This window comes from Oncorhynchus keta, chromosome 25, assembly GCF_023373465.1.
Source record: "Oncorhynchus keta strain PuntledgeMale-10-30-2019 chromosome 25, Oket_V2, whole genome shotgun sequence".
Taxonomy (NCBI): domain Eukaryota; kingdom Metazoa; phylum Chordata; class Actinopteri; order Salmoniformes; family Salmonidae; genus Oncorhynchus; species Oncorhynchus keta.
Genome location: NC_068445.1, coordinates 36,180,050 through 36,200,452, shown reverse-complemented (window position 1 = coordinate 36,200,452; position 20,403 = coordinate 36,180,050). Strand labels below are relative to the sequence as shown.

The 20,403-nt window shown below is 42.9% G+C and overlaps 1 protein-coding gene across 1 annotated transcript in view; it reads left to right on the top strand.

Moving 5' to 3' along the window:
- Positions 1 to 1,641: 1,641 nt before the first annotated feature.
- LOC118357955 (calcium-binding protein 7) overlaps positions 1,642 to 20,403 on the top strand; it is a 58,245-nt gene continuing 39,483 nt past the window's right edge. Inside the window, exon 1 of the mRNA XM_035735261.2 lies at positions 1,642 to 2,788. Coding sequence (XP_035591154.1) covers positions 2,677 to 2,788 — 112 coding nt within the window. The 5' untranslated portion in view covers positions 1,642 to 2,676. The remainder of the gene's footprint in view (positions 2,789 to 20,403) is intronic.

Here is a 20,403-nt window from a genome sequence, read left to right as displayed (position 1 = left end):
TCTGAAAACTGTTGTTCTGATTAAAGAAGCAATAAAACTGGCCTTCTTTGGACTAGTTGAGTATCTGGAGCATCTGCATTTGTGGGTTCAATTACAGGCCCAAAATGGCCAGAAACAAAGGACTTTCTTCTGAAACTCGTCAGTCTGTTCTTGTTCTGAGAAATTAAGGCTATTCCATGTGAGAAATTTCAAAGAAACTGAAGATCTTATACAACACTGTGTACTACTCCCTTCACAGAACAGCGCAAACTGGCCCTAACCAGAATAGAAAGAGGAGTGGGAGGTCCCGGTGCACAACTGAGTATTTTTATGTTAATTTAATTAACAATAAATATACCTTTTTTCTCAAAAACAATTACATTTCTAAGTCACCCCAAACTTTTGAACGGTAGTGTATGTGTGTGTGTGTGTGTGTGTGTGTGTGTGTGTGTGTGTGTGTGTGTGTGTGTGTGTGTGTGTGTGTGTGTGTGTGTGTGTGTGTGTGTGTGTGTGTGTGTGTGTGTGTGTGTGTGTGTGTGTGTGTGTGTTTGTTTGTGTGTGTCTGTTTACTCTTAACAATATATTCATGATTTGTTTGATGTCATGTAATTACTTTTCAATTCTAAGAATTAAACATGACTCAACAACACCAGGATTGCAGCCATTTTGGAATTCAATTCAGGACTGGAAATTTGATTCCTCAGTTTAGATGGAATTGACCCAACCTTGTGCTCCACAGTCGTCAACATAGCTTCAACCACAGTGTGATCAAACAATGTTATCATACCCAGTCAGGAAGAATTTTTGGTGCATCAGAGAGAGAGAGAGAGAGAGGGAAAGGGAGTTAGACAGAGAGGGGGAGGGAGAAAGGGTGAGAGAGACACACTCATGTGAAAAGGACGTCACGCTGCTTGTTAAGCGAGAACCACTTCCTCTTAATTCAGGCTACACCAAGAATAGAAACCAGGACCTCTGCCTTGCTAGTGTTATGGGCATCACGTTTCTTTCTTAGCGAGTACCACTACCCCCGAAGCGCAACACACACACAGCAGTGTTGATAAGGGCTAATGATGCAAAATTGTGAAGGTTTTCAAAAGCAAATTAACCTACTGTATATGCCCTTGTCCATTCTTATGCAAATATATCTGCCTCTGCAGCCACTCTCGGGAAGGAAGGGTGTGTGACTTATCTTTTTAAACACTAAGCAGTTTATTAAACCACACAACAACAGGCCAGTAATGAACCGCTATCTGAAAAAACAGAAACATTTTTCATCCTTATCAACTTAATGAGAAACGTGTGTTACTTACTGTTACTGCATTATGACAGCCACTAACATGATTTCAATTCTACTCATTTACTGGCTTCACCTTCGATGGTTTCTGGTCAACAGACACAATGTCACACCTGGCTGTTCAGTGTATAACATCTAGAGTGTGTCATTTAAGGCTTAATATTAAAATATATTAATTTCCATTAGGAGAGATGCTAGGGTAGAAATCATCCGTATCCTACAATGTGGCTCGTGGTCATTAATCACAGCACTCATGGTTTGTTTGGTACCCGGGGAGCACGTGTGTCGCTACGGGCAAGCAAGACCGGGATTTAGTGCGTGCGCTGTGTGGAATACAGAATTCACCCAGTTCGAGAGAGCCACACACACTGGAGTCAGGGTACGGAATGTGTGTGTGTGTTCCTGTGGGAGAGAGATAGCTGACTATACACAGGAGCCAGGGTTGCAGTTCACAAAATCCACACAGAGCGTCGTCCCCTCACCTGTGGAGCGCAGAGTGAATTGGAGATGGAAAGCCGCCCCCGTTCCAATGACCAAATAAGAGCGAGCGAGTGTGCCCACGCGCTGAATGCATAGGCTATTTTCAGTGAATGTTCTAAGGATTCGGTGACTTTACATTTATTGTGTTTGAGTGAAGGTACATTTGGACTTTTGATTTCTACCCTGTCCGTATTTATTTTGTGTTTCTCACCTGGATCGTATCACTAAAAGCTCAATGGAAAGGTAAAAGGACACCGTGCCTACCAAGAAAATAACTCGCATCCAAAAGATCCAACAAGTGGATGAACGAATATTCTGCTTCTGCACTAATGACTGGACTAAAACAACAGATTAAGCATCTTTGAATGATCTCATTGTCTTTGGATTTTATCTGTTTGTTTTCTAATCCAGTGAGAGAAACCGCTGTTCCTTTTCATCTGCACTGACATCTCACTAGCGGTGTGTCTCAGCAGATGGAGCCATCGTGATGTGTTTAGTCTTGTTCAGCAAATAGCCTGTATAAGTGTGACAATTTAGGCAATTAATTCAACTCGATGATTGTGAATTAATTTCCTCAACCCAGGCTAGATATATCTCGCAATTTGTGTAACAAATAACTGTCAAGTATCCAGATAAATAAAAAGTAGATACAGTGACAACGTCAAGTTTATATTTATATATAAAAACAATAATCCACTAGTCTTATCCGTGTTCATTCACCAAGGAACGGGGGGATAGGCTACCACGGATCCTCTCTTCTCTCCTGCCTCTCGAATCTGGGACCACATCTGTTCCTTTCTATTCATGGACTTGATCCTCCGCACCCTGTTTGAAACTGGAGAAAAGTTTTGAGTGACTCTCTTGAACTCTCCCTTATATGAAGATCAGGGCACAGGTGGCAGCCCCAGACCGTCACCGCAGCCATGCCTATCATGCATCCAATCACCTCCAATTTGATGTACCGGGGCATCTGCACCATCCCAGACATGCTCGCCTACCGAGCCCCGGTCAACCTGCCTGAGGACGAGGTGGAAGGTGAGGAGGAGAGTTTACATGTTCTGTTCCCAGCTCTGGTTCTGTTCCCAGGTCTGGTTCCATTGCCAGCTCGCAGCTATGCTGTAGCCTTTCATCTCACATAATCGTTTCATTAACAATTCACACTTGGTGAAGAGAGGTCTTGAGTCAAAGTAATGGCAAGAGAGCGGTGAGTTCTTTTAGACTGTCGCCTTCAGTGCAAGTAGATTCAGCACCACGGACAGCGCCACTCAGGGAGTCCGTATTTGAATCAGTCCCTTGCCTCACCATGTTGACTAGGTGCGACTCGGTTTGAATTAGCTTCCACCCACTGTAGATGGTCACTTACAGATAATTTGTTACTTCGCTACCTCAACTTTATAGTTGATCTAGTTATGAAGTTATCAATTAATCAATTTATTTGATCGTCAGTTAGTGGGCCAATTGTGTGTAGTATAAACATGTTGTGTTTGCAGGTGAAAGGGGATTTGTGAGAGGCGTGGGATGTCCACATATTATCTTTTAAAGACAGTTCTACAAGCCTATCCACCATTTGCCCAGATAAGATTGACATTCAATTTTGTTTTAGCTCATCACTGATCATTTATTTGGGATTTATTTCTAATGTAAGGTCATTTTAATGAGAGCACACCTGTATGTTGTAATTGTCTCATGGTGGACTTGCCAGTCAGTGACTGACCATCAGTAACATTCTAGTATGAAGGTGTTGCTCCCTCTAACTCTCCCAGATAAGGGTTAGAGATCACCATTGTTAATGTTTGTATTTATTGATCCTCACGCAAGCATGTTTCCCTATTGCAAGATTATCAGCATCTATATGAACAGAAAATTAGATGTAAGCCTGTGGCAGACACAAAAGTTCCATTACATAGAAAACCCTGTGGAGAAATCATCTCAATGAGAAAACGCTGACACTGTGACAAACATAGCCCATTGTGGGGTTATATTCAGTATTGTGGGGTAATATTCAGTACTGTGGTTTTATATTCAGTATTCTGGTGTTAGATTCAGTATTGTGGGGTTATATTCAGTATTGTGGGGTTATATTCAACGAGTGGGGTTATATTCAACGAGCGAGCATTATTCAACATTCTGAGGTTATATTCAGTATTATGGTGTAATATTCAGTATTGTGGTGTTACATTCAGTATTGTGGTGTTATATTCAAAATTCTGAGGCTATATTCAGTATTATGGTGTAATATTCAGTATTGTGGTGTTACATTCAGTATTGTATGGTTATAGTATATTCAGTATTGTATCATTTTATTCAGTATTGTGGTGTTATATTCCCTTTTGTGTGGTTCTATTCTGTATTTTGGGGTGGCCGGGTAGGCTAGTGGTTAGAGCGTTGGACTAGTAACCGGAAGGTTGCAAGTTCAAACCCCCGAGCTGACAAGGTACAAAGTCTGTCGTTCTGCCCCTGAACAAGGTAGTTAACCCACTGTTCCTAAGCCGTCATTGAAAATAAGAATTTTTTCTTAACTGACTTGCCTAGTTAAATAAAGGTAAAATTAAAAATTACATTGTGGGGTTATATTCATTATTATGGTGTTATATTCAGTTTTGTGGGGTCATATTACATTTTTGGTGTTATATTCAGTATTGTGGTGTTATATTCAGTATTGTGGATTATAGTATTGCAGTGTTATATTCAGTATTGTGGTGTTATATTCAGGATTGTTGGGTTACATTCAGTATACCATACTCCGGCGCCGACAGAGAAGGCCGCCTCGCTTCGCGTTCCTAGGAAACTATGCAGTATTTAGTTATTTTACGTGTTATTTCTTACATTGGTACCCCAGGTAATCTTGGGTTTCATTACATAACAGTCGGGAGGAACTACTGAATATAAGAGGAATGTCAACTCACCATCATTACGACCAGGAATATGACTTTCCCGAAGCGGATCCTGTGTTTTGCCTTCAACCCAGGACAATGGATCGGATACCAGCCAGCGAACCAAAACAACGTCGCCGTAAAAGGGGCAAACGAAGAGGTCTTCTGGTCAGGCTCCAGAGACGGGCACATCGCGCACCACTCTCTAGCATACCACTCGCCAATGTCCAGTCTCTTGACAACAAGGTTGATGAAATCCGAGCAAGGGTAGCATTCCAGAGAGACATCAGAGACTGTAACATTCTTTGCTTCACGGAAACATGGCTCACTCGAGAGAAGCTATCGGAGTCAGTGCAGCCAGCTGATTTCTTCACGCATCGCACCGACAGAAACAAGCATCTTTCTGGTAAGAAGAGGGTTCGGGGGGGGGGGTATGCCTTATGATTAACGAGACGTAGTGTGATCATAACAACATTCAGGAACTCAAGACCTTCTGTTCATCTGACTTAGAATTCCTCACAATCAAATGTCGACCTGATTGTCTACCAAGGGAATTAAAATCACAGCCATATATATTACCCCCCAAGCAGACACATCAATGGCCCTGAACAAACTTTATTTGACTCTATGTAAACTGGAAACCACATATCCTGTGACTGAATTCATTGTAGCTGGGGATTGTAACAAGGCTAATCTGAAAACAAGACTCCGCATATAAGGCCCTCCCCCGCCCTCCTTTCGGAAAAGCTGACCATGACTCCATGACATTTTGTAGCTTCCAGCCTACAGACGGATACTAAAACAAAAAGCTCCAGCGCTCAGGTCTGTTCAACGCTGGTCAGACCTATCTGATCCACGCTTCAAGACTGCTTCGATCACATGGATTGGGATATGTTCCGCATTGCGTCCAACAAGAACATAGACGAATACGCTGATTCGGTGAGCAAGTTAATTAGAAAGTGCATCGGCGATGTTATACCCACAGCAATGATTAAAACATTCCCGAACCAGAAACCGTGGATTGATGGCAGCATTCGCGCGAAACTGAAAGCGCGAACCACTGCTTTTAACCAGGGCAAGCTGACCGGAAACATGACCGAATACAAGCAGTGTAGCTATTCCCTCCGCAAGGCAATCAGACAAGCTAAATGTCAGTATAGAGATTAAGTAGAGTTGCAATTCAACTGCTCAGACACAAGAGGTATGTGGCATGGTCTACAGTCAATCACGGATTACAAAAACAAAACCAGCACCGTCGCGGACCAGGATGTCTTGCTCCCAGACAGACTAAATAACATCTTTGCTCGCTTTGAGGACAATACAGTGCCACTGACATGGCCTGGTACCAAAACCTGCGGACTCTCCTTCACTGCAGCCGACGTGAGTATAACATTTAAACGTTATAACCCTCGCAGGGCTGCAGGCCCAGACGGCATCCCCAGAAGCGTCCTCAGAGCATGCGCAGACCAGCTGGCTGGTGTGTTTATGGACATATTCAATCAATCCTTATCCCAACTTGCTGTGCCCACATTCGTCAAGAGGCCCACCATTATTTCCATTCCTAAGAAAGCTAAGGTAACTGAGCTAAATGACTATCGCCCCGTAGCACTCACTTCCGTCATCATGAAGTGCTTTGAGGTACTAATCAAGGACCATATCACCTCCACCCTACCTGACACCCTAGACCCACTCCAATTTGCTTACCGCCCCAATCGGTCCACAGACGATGCAATCGCAACCACACTGCACTCTGCCCTAACCCATCTGGACAAGAGGAATACCTACGTGAGAATGCTGTTCATCGAATACAGCTCAGCATTTAACACCATAGTACCCTCCAAACTCGTCATCAAGCTCGAGACCCTGGGTCTCGACCCCGCCCTGTGCAACTGGGTACTGGACTTCCTGACGGGCCGCCCCCAGGTGGTGAGGGTAGGTAACAACATCTCCACCCCGCTGATCCTCAACACTGGGGCCCCACAAGGGTGCGTTCTGAGCCCTGTCCTGTACTCCCTGTTCACCCACGACTGCGTGGCCATGCACGCCTCCAACTCAATCATCAAGTTTGCGGACGACACTACAGTGGTAGGCTTGATTACCAACAACGATGAGATGGCCTACAGGGAGGAGGTGAGGGCCCTTGGAGTGTGTTGTCAGGAAAATAACCTCACACTCATCGTCAACAAAACAAAACAGCAAAGCGAGCACCCCCCTATCCACATCGAAAGGACAGTAGTGGAGAAGGTAGTAAGTTTTAAGTTCCTCGGCGTACACATCACGGACAAACTGAATTGGTCCACCCACACAGTTGTGAAGAAGGCACAGCAGCGCCTCTTCAACCTCAGGAGGCTGAAGAAATTCGGCTTGTCACCAAAAGCACTCTACAGATGCACAATCGAGAGCATCCTTTCGGGCTGTCTCGCCGCCTGGTACGGCAACTGCTCCGCCCAGAACCGTAAGGCTCTCCTGAGGATAGGAGGTCTGCACAACGCATCACCGGGGGCAAACTACCTGACCTCCAGGACACCTACACCACCCGATGTCACAGGAAGGCCATAAAGATCATCAAGGACAACAACCACCCGAGCCACTGTCTGTTCACCCCGCTATCATCCAGAAGGCGAGGTCAGTACAGGTGCATTAAAGCAGGGACCGAGAGACTGAAAAACAGCTTCTATCGCAAGGCCATCAGACTGTTAAACAGCCACCACTAACATTGAGTGGCTGCTGCCAACATATTGACTCAACTCCAGCCACTTTAATAATGGAAATTGATGGAAATTGATGTAAAAATTTATCACTAGCCACTTTAAACAATTCCACTTAATATAATTTTTACATACCCTACATTACTCATCTCATCTCATATGTATATGTATATACTGTACTCTATATCAGCTACTGCATCTTGCCATCTTTATGTTATACATGTATCACTAGCCATCAATATGCCACTTGTATGTAAACATACCCTACATTACTCATCTCATATGTATATACTGTACTCAATATCATCTACTGCATCTTGCCTATGCCGTTCCGGACCATCACTCACTCATATATCTTTATGTACATATTCTTTATCCCTTTACACTTCTGTGTATAAGGTAGTAGTTTTGGAATTGTTTGGTTAGATTACTCGTTGGTTATTACTGCATTGTCGGAACTAGAAACACAAGCATTTCGCTACACTCGCTTTAACATCTGCTAACCATGTGTATGTGACATATTTTGTTGTTGATTTGATTTGATTTGTATTGTGTGGTTACTGTATTTTTTATTTATTTATTTATTTCACCTTTATTCAACCAGGTAGGCTAGTTGAGAACAAGTTATCATTTACAACTGCGACCTGGCCAAGATAAAGCATAGCAGTGTGAACAGACAATAACACAGAGTTACACATGGAGTAAACAATTAACAAGTCAATAACACAGTATAGAAAAAAGAAAAAGAAAAAAGAGTCTATATACATTGTGTGCAAAAGGCATTGAGGAGGTAGGCGAATAATTACAATTTAGCAGATTAACACTGGAGTGATAAGTGATCAGATGGTCATGTGCAGATACTGGTGTGCAAAAGAGCAGAAAAGTAAATAAATAAAAACAGTATGGGGATGAGGTGGGTAAATTGGGTGGGCTATTTACCGATGGAGCGATCGGTTAGCTGCTCAGATAGCAGATGTTTAAAGTTGGTGAGGGAGATAAAAGTCTCCAACTTCAATGATTTTTGCAAATCGTTCCAGTCACAGCATCGTTCCAGTCACAGAGAACTGTCAGGAAAGGCGGCCAAATGAGGTGTTGGCTTTAGGGATGATCAGTGAGATACACTTGCTGGAGCGTGTGCTACGGGTGGCTGGTGCCATCGTGACCAGTGAACTGAGATAAGGCGGATCTTTACCTAGCATGGACTTGTAGATGACCTGGAGCCAGTGGGTCTAGCGACGAATATGTAGCGAGGGCCAGCCGACTAGAGCATACAGGTCGCAGTGGTGGGTGGTATAAGGTGCATCCAGTTTGCTGAGTAGAGTGTTGGAAGCAATTTTGTAGATGACATCGCCGAAGTCGAGGATCGGTAGGATAGTCAGTTTTACTAGGGTAAGTTTGGCGGCGTGAGTGAAGGAGGCTTTGTTGTGAAATAGAAAGCCGATTCTAGATTTGATTTTGGATTGGAGATGTTCGATATGAGTCTGGAAGGAGAGTTGACAGTCTAGGTACTTATTGTGGGGTTATATTCAGTGCTTGGGGTTATATATAGAATTGTGAGGTTATTCAGTATTGTAGTATAATATTGACTTTTGTGGAGTGATTTTCAGTATTTTGTTTCATATTCATTATTTTCCATGTCATTTTGAGAACTGTGGTGTTATATTCAGTGTTGTTGTATTATACTCAGTATTGTGGAGTTATATTCAGTATTGTGGGGTCATATTCAGTATTGTGGAGTTTATTTTCAGGATTGTGGGGTCATATTCAGTATTGTGGGGTTATTTTTAGTATTGTGGGGTTATATTCAGGATTGTGGTGTTATATTGAGTATTGTTTAGTTATATTCACTATGGTGGTGTTATATTCAGTATTGTAGTGTTTTATTCAATATTGTGGGGTAATATTTAGTATTGTGTTGTAATATTCAGTATTGTGGGGTTATATTCAGAATTGTGATGTTATACTCAGCATTGTGGTGTTATTGTTCAGTATTGTTTTTTTCAGTATTGTGGGGTTGTTTTCAGTATTGTGATGTTATACTCAGCATTGTGGTGTTATATTCAGTACTGTGGTGTTATTTTCAGCATTTAGTGTATATTCAGTATTCTGTGTTTTTTCAGTATTGTAGTATTATATTCAGTATTGTGATCTTATTTTCAGTATTTTCGGTGTTATATTTCGTTTTGTGGGGTCATATTCATTATTGTGTGGTCATTTTCAGTATTGTGTGTTCATATTAGGTATTGGGGGGTTATTTTCACTATTCTGTGGTTATACTCGTTTTTGTGGGGTCTTATTCAGTAGTGTGTTTTTTCCCCAGTATTGTTGGTTTGTATTCAGTATTGTGGGGTCATATTCAGTATTGTGTGGTTCTATTAAGTGTTGTTGGGTTTTACATTCAGTATTGTGGTGTTATACTCAGTATGGTGGGTTTATATGCAGTATTGTGGGCTCATTTTCAGTATTCTGGTGTTATATGCAGTATTGTGGGGTTATATTCAGTATTGTGAGGTGTCATGGAGTGGCTCCTTCTGGGTATAGATCATGGCTTCCCGCTCTCTCCTACACCCAAGTTCTGTTATCTCTGGTCGTAAATTCGTTGCGGAGACTCTGTCCTCCTGGACATGCAGAAAGAGTGACAGAGAGAACAAAGGATTTCACATGGCCAACTCCTAATTTCCCAAAATTAGAATTTGAAACAAAATGTCCACTTGTGAATAGGTGGTATTGGGCCGTGGACATAAAATGAATGAGTAAAGATGAAACCATTTGTGAAATGATGTAATGTGATGTTAAACCTTTAATGTTAGAGAATTGTATTCCCTTTAAAGTTTAACTAAGTCATTGGCCCGCCCCCGTGAATACAGACATGATCTGGTATCATGGAACAGTCCTTTCCTATTGTCACGAATAAAAACCTCTCCTGAGGAAATCCTCTTCAGACCACTAATACCTCGGTGTCAGCTGAGGTGGCACAGGTTTGAGTACCAATACTGAGCAAACCCACAGCATGAGCCATGATTGCGAATAGTTTAGACTAAGCAAACCCACAGCGTGAGCTGTGATTGCGAATCATTATTGTTGAATTATTATTGAATTAAATTATTATCATTATTGAATTACTAACCATTCCACATGGAGCATTGGCTACACGGCTGGAAATGGTTGATCGATCCCGACAGAATAAGAACAAATCTTAGATACTAATTACTAGTCTGCAGCTAGAAATTATGTAAAGCTGGGATGCTATTACCGACAACCGCCAAAACATCTACTCTATGAGAACATTTCTGAATGGTACTCTGAAGTATCCATTCTAACCACAAAAGACTCTTCAGGGATGCAGAGAAAGAGAGAGACGCGGATGAACTGACTCTACAGCAGACGGACTGAAGATTCCAACAGAGATCACGATGACACCTGGATGTGAATATATATTGTTTGCAATTATTCCCGAGTGAATGAGTGTTCATGTGCAAAGGATTAGCATTTCAATTAATATAATTATAGTAGTACTGTGTGTAGTGATCCCTCTGGTCTTTTTTCTCGCTCAGTCCACACCGACTTCCCTTTGTCCACCAAGCCGTCATATCGGCTTAGCCCACTAGGGAATCTTCCCTATCCTTGTTAGTAACCAATATCTACTGTGTTGTTTGTTTATGCATTTCTGTGATTATTTAGTTAGTTAGTAAATCACTGATTTAGCCAATTGGTGTATGGATGATTCATAGTTAAGGCTGGTTCGTGCAGAAAACCAACAATTTACGACGTCTGGAATGACGCTAATGTGAGGTAAATAATAATTAATTAATAACAACACTAATTGATCAGATATTAAAATATCTGAAGAGTTATATTAGGATAATTATAACTTTGTAATCTGATGATTTTCCTTGGTGCCCCGACTTCCTAGTTAATTATATGTACCTGATGAGTTTAATCACATAATAATAATTACAGAGAATTGATTTGAGAAAATAACAGTCTTCACTTTTAATGATGCCAAAGACACGATAGGGGTCATAATCAGTATTATGGGGTCATATTCAGTATTGTGGAGGTATATTCAGTATTGTGGGGTCATATTCAGTATTGTGGAGTTATATTCAGTATTGTGGGGTTATTTTAAGTATTGTGGAGTTATATTCAGTATCGTGGGGTTATATTCAGTATTGTGGGGTTATTTTAAGTATTGTGTAGTTATATTCAGTATTGTGGAGTTATATTCAGTATTGTGGGGTTATTTTAAGTATTGTGGAGTTATATTCAGTATTGTGGGGTCATATTCAGTATTGTGGAGTTATATTCAGTATCGTGGGGTTATATTCAGTATTGTGGGGTTATTTTAAGTATTGTGTGGTTATATTCAGTATTGTGTTGGCTGGCTGTAATACACATTTTACAACACACAGACATGCTCACATGTATTATGTCAGAAATCTGTCTTTTTGACAGAAAGCTTATTTTAGTGCTGTATTTATTGTTGTGGGATCTGTCTGGTTTACTATTGAATCACACACTGCTACTATCCCCCTGTCACAGTGAATCTCACTGATGTAAATATTGTGACAGACATTTCCCATTGTAGAGTTACATTCAGTGTTGTGGTGGCTGGCTGCCTTACTAGCTATACATATTACAACACTCCTCCGCCTTGTATTGGAATAGAAATCCAGTGGATGAATCACCTCAATGCCTGAATGCTTTCATTGTGACAGACATCTACTATTGTAGGGTTGGATTCAGTCTTACTGTGTCTGGCTGGCTTTATACACTGCAACACTCCCCAACAATCCCCCTGTCATCTGATTGAGGTTTATGGATCTGATAGAGTATATTTATAGATTGTATTTCAAGGGAACACAATAGTTTTGAGTGCAGATACAGAGAGGGAAGCAGGCCTAAGGCAGTCAACCCACTCTCCAGTAACGGTATATACTATGACACAGACAGCAGCACTTGGTTGCACGGTTGATTCTGATGGATTGACTATTGCTATATTGTGCTGTTTAGGATTGAGGAGATGTATATCAATGTACTGTAAAACAATCCAAATGAATTACATGTTGGCCAATCTGACCATGACAGAATGCATGCGTAAGTGTGAATGACAGCATCTGATTGTGTGTCGCTGGTCAGGTCTTGTGAGAGATCGTCTCCACCGTGGTTATTGATGCAGAAATTCGCTGGGACAGAAACGAGATGAACAGTTAATTGAATCTCGAGTCACATATGCATGCACAACCTCACAGGGGCACGCACGCACACACACACACACACACACACACACACACACACACACACACACACACACACACACACACACACACACACACACACACACACACACACACACACACACACACACACACACACACACACACACACACACACACACACACACACACACACACACACACACACACACACTTTGGCTTGGCACAGTAGAGGAAACCCATTCAGTGCTGCGACTGGTTTCAATTACAAGAGCTTGTCGAAAAATGGTAATAGCGAGATTCTATCATTTAGTTTGGATGATGAGTTTCAACTCCGATAGACTGAGAATGTGTTAAATTAACACTCTGAATATCTTTTGACACCTACAGTAGAGTGGATGCCAACAGGATTGTTCAAACTGTTAGTAGTTTTGGGAATACATCTCTGTCTCTATGTCTGTCCCTGTCTCACTTTCTCTCTGACTCTCTGTCTGTATAATTGTCTTGCTGTCTGTCTCTCTGTCTTTCTCTCTGTCCCTCTCTCAACCAGCAAACAGAGAACATATCAGATGAAAAACATAGGTTAGTCAACTCTCCCCATAGGAGAACCCTTTGAAGAATACTCTTTAGTTCGAGGAATAACTGTTTTGGGTTCCATGTAGAACCCTTTCCACAGAGGGTTCTACATGGAACCAAAAAGGGTTCTACCTGGAACCAAAAAGGGTTCACCTATGGGGATAGCTGAAGAACCCTTTTGGAGTGTAGTTGCTTATTTTGTCAAAAGACAGACGGAATAAGGTATAGGAGAAACCAACATTGTTCTTTGCTGTGTCTTTTGCATGAATATAAACTTGGTGGTTCGAGCCACGAATGCTGATTGGCTGAAGGTCGTGGTATATCAGACCATATACCATGGGTATAACAAAACATGTATTTTTACTGATGTAATTACATTGGTAACCAGTTTATAAAAGCAATAAGGTACCTTGGGTGTTTGTGGTATGTTGCCAATATACAATGGCTAAGGACTGTATCAAACATATCCTCGTAAATCTGACTATCCTGCCGATCCTTGACTTCACTCTGCTCAGCAAATTGGATGCAGTCTATCATAGTGCCATCCGATTTGTCATCAAAGCCACATATACTACCCACCACTGCAACCTGTGTGCTCTAGTTGGCAGGCCCTCGCTTCATATTCATCGCCAAGCCCACTGGCTCCAGGTCATCTATAAGCCTTTGCTAGGTAAAGCGCCGCCTTATCTCAGCTCACTGGTCACCACAGCAACACCCACAGGTAGCATGTGCTCCAGCAGGTATATTTCACTGGTAATCCCCAAAGCCAATTCCTTCTTTGGCTGCCTTTCGTTCCAGTTCTCTGCTGCCAATGACTGGAACGATCACTGAAGCTGGAGACTTATATCTCCCTCACTAACTTTAAGCTCCAGCTGTCAGAGCAGCTCACAGATCACTGCACCTGTACATAGCCCATCTGTAAATATCCCATCCAACTACCTCATCCCCATACCGTAATTTTTTTTGCTGCTCCTTTGCACCCCAGTATCTCTACTTGCACATTCATCTTCTGCACATCTATCACAGTGTTTAATTGCTAAATTGACATTATTTCGCCACTATGACCTATTTATAGCCTTATCTCCCTTATCTTACCTCATTTGCACACACTTTATATATACTTATTTTCTCTATTGCGTTATTGACTGTATGTTTGTTTATTCCATGTTTAACTCTGTGTTGTTGTTTGTGTCGCACTGCTTTGCTTTATCTTGGTCAGGTCGCAGTTGTAAATGAAAATTTGTTCTCAACTAGCCTACCTGTCACGCCTTGGTCTTAGTATTTTGTGTTTTCTTTAATTATTTGTTCAGGCCAGGGTGTGACATGGGGTTATTGTATTGTCTTATTGGGTTTTTTGTAGGCATTGGGATTGTGGTTGATTAGGGGTGTGTCTAGTATAGGCTTGGCTGCCTGAGGCGGTTCTCAATCAGAGTCAGGTGATTCTTGTTGTCTCTGATGGGGAACCGTATTTAGGTAGCCTGGGTTTCACTGTGTATTTCGTGGGTGATTGTTCCTGTCTCTGTGTAGTTTCACCAGATAGGCTGTAATTAGGTTTCACGTTCCGTTTGTTGTTTTTGTATTTGTATAGTTATTTTCATGTGTCACTTTTTTCATTAAAGTCATGAGTAACCACTACGCTGCATTTCGGTCCGACTCTCTTTTGACAAACGAAGAACGAAGTTACAGAATCACCCACCACACTCGGACCGAGCAGCGTGTTAACAGGCAGCAGCGAAGGGAGGACGTTATGGACAGCAGAGGCATGGAGTATACGACGTGGGAAGTAATAGACAGGTGGGCGGCCGACCCAGAGAGAATGCCGGAGCCCGCCTGGGATTTGCTGGAGCAGTGCGAAGAGGGCTATAGGCGAATAGAGTGGAAAAGAAAGACACGGCGGCGCAGAGCTAAACCCGAAAGTCACCGGCAAATATTTATTGGAGGAGGGCTCAGGGAGAGAGTAGCAGAGTCAGGAGTCAGACCTGAGCCTACTCTTCCTGTTAATCGTGAGGAACAGCGATATAAGGACTTCTGGTCTTGGGAGATGATATTAGATGGAAGAGGACCCTGGGCTCAGCCTGGAGAATATCGCCGTCCCAAGGAAGAACTAGAGGCGGCTAAAGCGGAGAGGCGCTGGTATGAGGAGGCAGCACGGCGACGCGGATGGAAGCCCGAAAAGCAGCCCCAAAAAATTATTGGGTGGGGGCTGAAAGGGAGTATGGCTATACCAGGTAGGAGACCTGCGCAAACTCCCTGTGCTTACCGGTGGGCTAGAGAGACCGGGCAGACACCGTGTTATGCTATGGAGCGCACAGTGTTTCCAGTGCGGGTGCATAGCCCGGTGCGGTTCATACCAGTCCTTCGTATTGGCCGGGCTAGAGTGGGCATCGAGCCAGGTATGGTTGGGCAGGTTCGGTGCTCAAGAGCTCCAGTGCGCCTGCACGGTCCGGTCTATCCAGAGCCACCTCCACACACCAGTCCTCCGGTAGCAGCTCCCCGCACCAGGCTTCCTGTGCATGTCCTCGATCCTGTAGCACCAGTTCCAGCACCACGCACCAGGCCTTCAGTGCACCTCGCCTGTTCAGCACAGCCAGAGCCTTCCTTCCCTCCTGCACTGTCGGAGTCTCCCGCCTGTTCAGCGCTATCAGAGCCTTCCTCCTCTACAGCGCTGCCGGAGCCTCCTGCCTGTTCGGAGCAGCCTGAGCTGCCAGTCTACAGGGAGCTGTCAGTCTGCAAGGTGCTGTCAGTCTGCATGAAGCAACCAGAGCTGTCAGTCTGCAAAGAGCTGCCAGTCTGCAAGGAGCTGTCAGTCTGCAAGGAGCTGTCAGTCTGCAAGGAGCTGCCAGTCTGAAGGGTGCTGTCAGCCTGCATGGAGCAGTCAGAGCTGTCAGTCTGCATGAAGCAGCCAGGGCTGTCAGTCTGCAAAGAGCTGCCAGTCTGCAAGGAGCTGTCAGTCTGCAAGGAGCTGTCAGTCTGCAAGGAGCTGCCAGTCTGCAGGGTGCTGTCAGCCTGCATGGAGCAGTCAGAGCTGTCAGTCTGTATGAAGCAGCCAGAGCTGTCAGTCTGCATAAAGCAGCCAGAGCTGTCAGTCTGCAAAGAGCTGCCAGTCTGCAAGGAGCTGTCAGTCTGCAAGGAGCTGTCAGTCTGCAAGGAGCTGCCAGTCTGCAGGGTGCTGTCAGCCTGCATGGAGCAGTCAGAGCTGTCAGTCTGCAAGGAACTGTCAGCCTGCATAGAGCAGCTAGATCCACCAGTCAGCCATGATCTTCTAGATCTGCCAGTCAACCAGATTCTTCCAGATCTGCCAGTCAACCAGTCTCTTCCAGATCTGCCAGTCAACCAGAATCTTCCAGATCTGCTAGTCAACCAGAATCTTCCAGATCCGCCAGCCAGCCAGGATCTACCGGAGCCTACCTGAGCTTCATCTCAGTACTGGGCTTCCTCTCAGTACTGGGCTTCCTCTCAGTACTGGGCTTTCTCTCAGTACTGGGCTTCCCCTCAGTTCCGGGCTGCCCCTCAGTTCCGGGCTGCCCCTCAGTCTCGAGCTGCCCCTCAGTCCCGAGCTGCCCCTCAGTCCCGAGCTGCCTCAGTCCCGAGCTGCCCCTCAGTCACGAGCTGCTCCTCAGTTCAGTGGGGTTCTGGGTGAGGACTATTAGGCCATGGTCGGCGGCGAGGGTGGATTATCCCAGGACGCGAAGGGGAGGAACTAGGACATTAATGGAGTGGGGTCCACGTCCCGTGCCGGAACCGCCACCATGGACAGACGCCCACCCGGACCCTCCCTATGGTTTTGAGGTGCGTCCGGGAGTCCGCACCTTAGGGGGGTTCTGTCATGCCTTGGTCTTAGTATTTTGTGTTTTCTTTAATTATTTGTTCATGCCAGGGTGTGACATGGGGTTATTGTATTGTCTTATTGGGTTTTTTGTAGGCATTGGGATTGTGGTTGATTAGGGGTGTGTCTTGTATAGGCTTGGCTGCCTGAGGCGGTTCTCAATCAGAGTCAGGTGATTCTTGTTGTCTCTGATGGGGAACCGTATTTAGGTAGCCTGGGTTTCACTGTGTATTTCGTGGGTGATTGTTCCTGTCTCTGTGTAGTTTCACCAGATAGGCTGTAATTAGGTTTCACGTTCCGTTTGTTGTTTTTGTATTTGTATAGTTATTTTCATGTATCACTTTTTTCATTAAAGTCATGAGTAACCACTACGCTGCATTTCGGTCCGACTCTCTTTCGACAAACAAAGAACGACGTTACACTACCTGGTTAAATAAAGGTGAAATAAATTTAAAAAATCTAGGCACTCTGAGTTGCGTCGTGCTTAAGAACAGCCCTTAGCAGTGGTAAATTGACCATATGCCACACCCACTTGGGCCTTATTGCTTAACATCTGCGCACGGAACCCGGTAGCGGGCTGAAATTCGACAACATACGGTGATCGCTACATAAATAGTCATATTAAACATTCATGAAAATACAAGTGTCTCACATGTTTCGAAAGCCTAGAATCTTGCTAATCCAACTGCGTTGTCAGATTTAAAACAGGATTTACTGCGAAAGAATATGATGCGATTATCTGAGGATAGAGCCCCATAAACAACAACTATTTCAACCAGCACAGGCGTAACAAAATCACAAACTGCAATAAAATAAAGTGTTTACCTTTGACGATCTTCCTCTGTTTGCAATCCCAATTCTCATGTTACACAAGGAATGTTTTTTTGTTTAATCAAATCCATTTTTATAGCCTAACGCGAAACATTTTGTGAACCGCTTGTGTCGTGAATTCCGTCTCATTCCATTTTCAACGACACATTCCAGGTAAATCGCCCACACAGAACGTGACTTTTCCAGTCATGTTTGGTTTCATTGCAATCAACTGGTTTGTTTGTAACACAACCAAACCTGATGGATAATTTCACGGGACATATTGACTGAAAGAAACCGATTTGAAGACAACATGTAATGACATCATTGTGCACCAATTGTGCCCGCTGTTTCATGACTGACTGTATTTTATCCCAATGACCACTGATCGTCTTGAAATCTACCTGGGTAGATAGCCAATGAGCTGAGGTAAACGACAATATGTAATGTTTATTTGTTGGAAGACCAACCCATGTAGTAAACTCCGGCGTAAAGAGGGTCATTCGCCATTGAAGTTTCATACCGGAAGGAGCAACGCATGTTGCGCACAGCATTGTTTTGGTAAAGCGCATATTCAGCTGTTTATATATCAATCAGTATGGCGACTAAGTCAGGAAAAGCTACATCTAAGTCTAGATATACAGATGTACACACAATTTTACAAGAAATTGATCGAGGACGATTCATTTAGCGATTCCCAAATAGAGGAATATTTTTTGAACGGAGAGGACATCGTTTTGGACTGGTAAGTTCTTCTCATGCTAATGCCGTTGTTTGAAATGAATAATATAAAATATGAATTGTGAAATGAAAGAGACTATTTGAGGCTGTTGAGGGGAGGGCAGGCCCACAAAAATGGGCAAAGTGAAATGGAGACCGTAGATACAGCTGGTCTGTTGTAATATAATAAAGACAGTAGATCTAGCTGGTCTGTCATAATATAATAGAGACAGTAGATCTAGCAGGTCTATAATAATATATTCAACCTTATGTTCCCTGTACTCTATATATATACTCTATATATATATATATATATATATATCTGTTTATTATACCTGTTGATACAGGGCTCATATGTGAAACTATTCTAACTGAACATTTTCTTTCACAGTGACACTGACTCCGAATGGCAGCCCCCAGTACCAAGGTGTCCATCCCCCACTGAAGCTGGTTCATCCAGCTCCTGCCACAAGTGGTGTTCATCTGCCCAAATTTATTTCTGCAGGCATGGATGTGCTTTGGCACCTGGCATCAGCAGCATAATATTGTGTAGAGGACTGAGGGTCTTCCAAATATTGAAAGTGTTATTTTGTAAATGTGTATATTTCTTTCATGTTTTTTTCTAAAACATTTTGGGGGGTGTGTTAGAATACCATTTTGGTATTTTGTATATAGTTATTCCATTCAAAATGTACACCTTCACCAATTTGGCCACTTGGGTACATTTGGGATACTTGTGTGGGACACCTGGGTGACTTCATGATAAATGTCATGTAAGCACACTCCTTTTGGAAGTTCTCATTCTGAAGCTTTGCACAAGTACTGTTGCCCTCTTATGTTTTTCACTGATATTCTCCCCATCATCCTATCTGAATGTTTGTTATATCTTGTTCATTTTAAAGATCTTTTTAAATAAAAATAAAAAACATGTTTTCTTTCAATGTATTATCTAAACCAGATCTATTTTGTTATATTCTCCTACATTCAATTCACATTTACACAAACTTTAGAGTGTTTTCTTTCAAATGGTACCAAGAATATGCATATCCTTGGTTCTGTGCCTGAGCTCCAGGCAGTTAGATTTGGGTATGTCTTCAGGCGGAAATTGAAAAAAGTAGGGGGATAGCTCTAAGAGGTTATTTATACCATTCCTTCCTTCTGTCTACCCGTCACTCCCACATAACCGACATGAGACTGTGTCACATTCCTTTAGAGCAAATATGACTTTCAGAGAAAAGACATAGCACATAGAATTGTGTTTGCACACTGACTGCTTGATGTGACCTACGAAAGAAGACAAGGCACTACAAATTGATTTCCCAGTTTTCAGAGTGAGGAGTTTTCATGTACAGTATATAGTACAAATGGATCTCAAATTCTAGTTGTTTTATTTTGTTCTATTTATCATCTGTAAGCAATAGCCTCAGGCTCTTTGAACAGATACAGTTTCATTTAGAATTTATCCAATGATATGAGAAGAAAACGGAAGGTGTTGGCTCACTGCAATCAGACTCTCACAATGAGCTAAGCCGATCAGGCTTTACACCCAAATCTGTGCCAGGGTAGTGTTTTAGACAGACGGAATTATAAAAACAGCTATATAAGAAAATACATCTCCTTCAGCCAGTGATGATCACAATGTTTTCAGGGGGTAGACATTGCAGATAGATTGTAGCTTCCATCAATGTAATTATCTGCATTATTTCCAATCCCCCATATATACTTCTAGTTTATACAGTTGAAGTCTGAACTTTACACACACCTTAGTAAAATACATTTAAACTCAGTTTTTCACAATTCCTGACATTTAATCCAAGTAAAAGCCCAGTAGAGGCCTATTCCTCCTGACAGAGCTGGTGTAACTGAGTCCGGTTTGCAGGCCTCCTTGCTCGCACACACTTTTTCTATGGGATTGAGGTCA